Raw genomic sequence first — 5,000 nt, forward strand, 5'->3', positions numbered from 1 at the left:
AGGGGGGGGGGGAAGGGATAAGGAGAAAGAGAGGGAGGAGAGGAGAGGAGAGAGAAATATATATATATATATATATATATATATATATATTATATATATATATATAAAGAGAGAGAGAGAGAGAGAGAGAGAGAGAGAGGGGGAGAGAGAGAGAGAGAGATGGAGAGGGATAGTGAGAGAGAGAGAGGGGTAGAGAGAGGGGGGGGGGTAGGGAGGGAGCGGGAAAGAGAGGGAGAGAGAGAGAGAGAGAGAGAGATGAAGAGGGGTAAGGCGTAGGAGAGGAAGAGGGAGAGAGAGAAAGAGAGAAAAATAGAGAGAGGGAGAGAGAAATATATATATATATATATATATATATATATATATATATATATATATATATATATATATATAATATATATAGATAGAGAGAGAGAGAGAGAGAGATAGAGAGAGAGAGAGAAAGATAGATAGAGAGAGAGAGGGATAAAGCGTAGGAGAGGAAGAGAGAGAGAGAGAGAGAGAGAGAGAGAGAGAGAGAGAGAGAGAGAGAGAGAGAGAGAGAGAGAGAGAGAGAGAGAGAGAGAGAGGGGGGGGGGGGGTGGATGGGATAAGGCGAAAGAGAGGGAGAGGGAGAGGGAGAGAGAAATAGAGAGAGAGAGAGAGGGGGGGGGGATAAGGCGAAAGAGAGGGAGAGGGAGAGAGAAATAGAGAGAGAGAGAGAGAGAGAGAGATGGAGAGGAATAAAGCGTAGGAGAGGAAGAGGGAGAGAGAGAAAGAGAGAGAGAGAGAAAGAGAGATAGAGATGGATAAGGCGAAGGAGAGGGAGATGGAGAGAGAAAGAGAGAGAGAGAGAGAGAGACAGAGAGACAGAGAGACAAAGAAAGAGAGAGAGAGAGAGAAAGTACAAACGGAAAAGACAATCATAACACCAAAAACATTGACCAATGGCGTACAACCTCTCGCAAAACCAGCAACTCACAAACACCCCTCCTTCGCCCCCTGCAGGTGTCCTGGATCCGCGACGCCGACCTGCACATCCTGACGGTGGCGCAGTACACGTACACCGCCGACGACAGGTTCGAGGTCATCCACTCCCCCGACTCCAACTCCAACTCTTGGATTCTGAAGATCAAGTCAGTCCAGCCGAGAGACTCCGGCCGCTACGAGTGCCAGGTCAACACCCACCCGACTGACCCCATCACGTTCCCTGTCTACCTGTCCGTCTTCGGTGAGTTGATTGACCCCATCACGTTCTCTGTCTACCTGTCCGTCTTTGGTGAGTTGATTGACCCCATCACGTTCTCTGTCTACCTGTCCGTCTTCGGTGAGTTGATTGACCCCATCACGTTCTCTGTCTACCTGTCCGTCTTCGGTGAGTTGATTGACCCCATCACGTTCTCTGTCTACCTGTCCGTCTTCGGTGAGTTGATTGACCCCATCACGTTCTCTGTCTACCTGTCCGTCTTCGGTGAGTTGATTGACCCCGTCACGTTCCCTGTCTACCTGTCCGTCTTTGGTGAGTTGATTGACCCCATCACGTTCTTTGTCTACCTGTCCGTCTTTGGTGAGTTTATTGATCCCATCACGTTCTCTGTCTACCTGTCCGTCTTCGGTGAGTTGATTGACCCCATCACGTTCTCTGTCTACCTGTCCGTCTTCGGTGAGTTGATTGACCCCATCACGTTCTCTGTCTACCTGTCCGTCTTCGGTGAGTTGATTGACCCCATCACGTTCTCTGTCTACCTGTCCGTCTTCGGTGAGTTGATTGACCCCATCACGTTCTCTGTCTACCTGTCCGTCTTCGGTGAGTTGATTGACCCCATCACGTTCTCTGTCTACCTGTCCGTCTTTGGTGAGTTGATTGACCCCATCACGTTCTCGGTACCTGTGTCCGTCGTTGGTGGATGACCCCATCACGTTCTCTGTCTACCTGTCCGTCTTTGGTGAGTTGATTGACCCCATCACGTTCCCTGTCTACCTGTCCGTCTTCGGTGAGTTGATTGACCCCATCACGTTCCCTGTCTACCTGTCCGTCTTCGGTGAGTTGATTGACCCCATCACGTTCTCTGTCTACCTGTCCGTCTTTGGTGAGTTGATTGACCCCCTCACGTTCCCTGTCTACCTGTCCGTCTTTGGTGAGTTGATTGACCCCATCACGTTCCCTGTCTACCTGTCCGTCTTTGGTGAGTTGATTGACCCCATCACGTCCCCTGTCTACCTGTCCGTCTTTGGTGAGTTGATTGACCCCATCACGTTCCCTGTCTACCTGTCCGTCTTTGGTGAGTTGATTGACCCCATCACGTTCACGTTCCCTGTCTACCTGTCTGTCTTTGGTGAGTTGATTGACCCCCTCACGGTCCCTGTCTACCTGTCCGTCTTTGGTGAGTTGATTGACCCCATCACGTCCCCTGTCTACCTGTCCGTCTTTGGTGAGTTGATTGACCCCCTCACGTTCCCTGTCTACCTGTCCGTCTTTGGTGAGTTGATTGACCCCCTCACGTTCCCTGTCTACCTGTCCGTCTTGGGTGAGTTGATTGACCCCCTCACGTTCCCTGTCTACCTGTCCGTCTTGGGTGAGTTGATTGACCCCATCACGTTCCCTGTCTACCTGTCCGTCTTTGGTGAGTTGATTGACCCCATCACGTTCACGTTCCCTGTCTACCTGTCTGTCTTTGGTGAGTTGATTGACCCCATCACGTTCACGTTCCCTGTCTACCTGTCTGTCTTTGGTGAGTTGATTGACCCCATCACGTTCTCTGTCTACCTGTCCGTCTTTGGTGAGTTGATGGGCTGGCTTGCTCTCTCTCTCTCGATGGGTGTTTTTTTTATGGGTTATTACCCCTATGACTTTCCCTTTTGATGACTCTGATAGTTGATGTGCTGTCTTTCTCTCTCTTGATGTGATAACTTACCCTTTTGATAAATATGATAGTTGGTAGGTTTTATGTATACTGCTTCACACTGATGTGTGTGGTTTCAAGGCTTTCCCTTTTGATAACTTTGATAGTTGGTAGGTTTATATACTGCCTTGATGTGTGAGGTTTCAAGGTTTCAAGGCTTCACTAACTCTATCACTTCCCCTCTTGATAACTTTGATAGTTGATAGATTATATACACTGTCTTAATGTGTGTGGTTTCAAGGCTTCACTAACTCAATCATTTTTTCCCTTTTGATAACTTTGATGGTTGATAGATTATATACACTGCCTCACTGTCTTAATGATTATATCACTGATTATATCACTTCCCCTTTTGATAACTTTCATAGTTGGTAGGTTTTATATATACTGCTTCACTGTCTTGATGTGTGTGGTTTCAAGGCTTCACTAACTCTATCATTTTCGACGTTAGCGGCTATTACCCTTAGCAAATTCCCTACACTTGTCTCCTTTCTTTTTTGGCCTTTTTTTTTTTTTTTTTTTTTTTTTTTTTTTTTTTTTTTTTTTTAATAATTTAAGCACACAGTTTTTTTTTTTACAGACAGTTATCATTGCTTCACCAACTTTCTATCACTTTTTCTTGTAGTAAATATCATTGTTGATATTGTATATTTTATGGACTTTTCCACTTTCTTCATGTTTATTTTTAACTCTCTCTAACCGATAGCTTTTACAATCTATTATCTAAGATACACTGATCTTATCAGTGTCCCATTTAGTGAAGGTTTTTGGGCGTATATTATATATATATATATATATATATATATATATATATATGGATATATATATTTTTTTTTCTTTTTCTTTTTTCTTTCTTCCTTTTTTTTTATCTTTTAACTGGCAATCTTTTCTATTTGACCATCTCAAATTCGTAAATTTCTAGTCACTGCTATACTTCTTAATTCATCTATCCAGATTACACTTTGTAACTTTTCAAGGCACATGTCAGTTCCTACCTTAAATGTATCATATCCATTTATTATCCAGACAGTTAGGTAACGAAAACTTCTCTCCCATTTCTTCCATACTTAACAATTCTGTCTGAAATATCCCACAAGGCAAACGACGTTTCACCCGTGGCGGAGTAATACACTAAAATATCTCACAGATGTTTCACCCGTGGCGGAGTAATACACTAAAATATCTCACAAAGCAACCGGCATTTCATCCGTGGCGGAGTAATACAATAAGATATCTCACAAGGCAACCGACATTTCACCCGTGGCGGAGTAATACACTAAAATATCTCACAAGGCAACCACATTTCACTAGTGGCGGAGTAATACACTAAAATATCCCACAAGGCAACCGACGTTTCACCCGTGGCGGAGTAATACACTAAAATATCTCACAAGGCAACCACATTTCACCCGTGGCGGAGTAATACACTAAAATATCTCACAAGGCAACCACATTTCACTAGTGGCGGAGTAATACACTAAAATATCTCACAAGGCAACCACATTTCACTAGTGGCGGAGTAATACACTAAAATATCTCACTAGGCAACCACATTTCACTAGTGGCGGAGTAATACACTAAAATATCCCACAAGGCAACCAACATTTCACCCGTGGCGGAGTAATACACTAAAATATCTCACAAGGCAACCACATTTCACCTGTGGCGGAGTAATACACTAAAATATCCCACAAGGCAACCACATTTCACCCGTGGCGGAGTAATACACTAAAATATCTCACAAGGCAACCACATTTCACCTGTGGCGGAGTAATACACTAAAATATCCCACAAGGCAACCACATTTCACCCGTGGCGGAGTAATACACTAAAATATCCCACAAGGCAACCACATTTCACCCGTGGCGGAGTAATACACTAAAATATCTCACTAGGCAACCACATTTCACCTGTGGCGGAGTAATATACTAAAATATCTCACAAGACAACCACATTTCACCCGTGGCGGAGTAATACACTAAAATATCTCACAAGGCAATGGACACTTCACCCGTTGCGGAGTAATACACTAAAATATCTCACAAGACAACCACATTTCACCCGTGGCGGAGTAATACACTAAAATATCTCACAAGGCAACCACATTTCACCCATGTCGGA

At 44.3% G+C, this 5,000-nt stretch overlaps 1 protein-coding gene across 2 annotated transcripts in view; it reads left to right on the plus strand.

The window, feature by feature from the left end:
• LOC122253414 (zwei Ig domain protein zig-8) overlaps positions 1-5,000 on the plus strand; it is a 129,782-nt gene that overhangs the window by 113,173 nt on the left and 11,609 nt on the right. For both annotated transcript variants that reach the window (XM_086538321.1, XM_086538322.1), the window contains exon 4: positions 985-1,207. In XM_086538321.1, coding sequence (XP_086394447.1) covers positions 985-1,207 — 223 coding nt within the window. The remainder of the gene's footprint in view (positions 1-984; positions 1,208-5,000) is intronic.

The sequence above is a fragment of the Penaeus japonicus genome, unplaced genomic scaffold (genome assembly GCF_977035675.1).
Source record: "Penaeus japonicus unplaced genomic scaffold, GWHDUDI00000001_assembly GWHDUDI00000007, whole genome shotgun sequence".
NCBI lineage: Eukaryota > Metazoa > Arthropoda > Malacostraca > Decapoda > Penaeidae > Penaeus > Penaeus japonicus.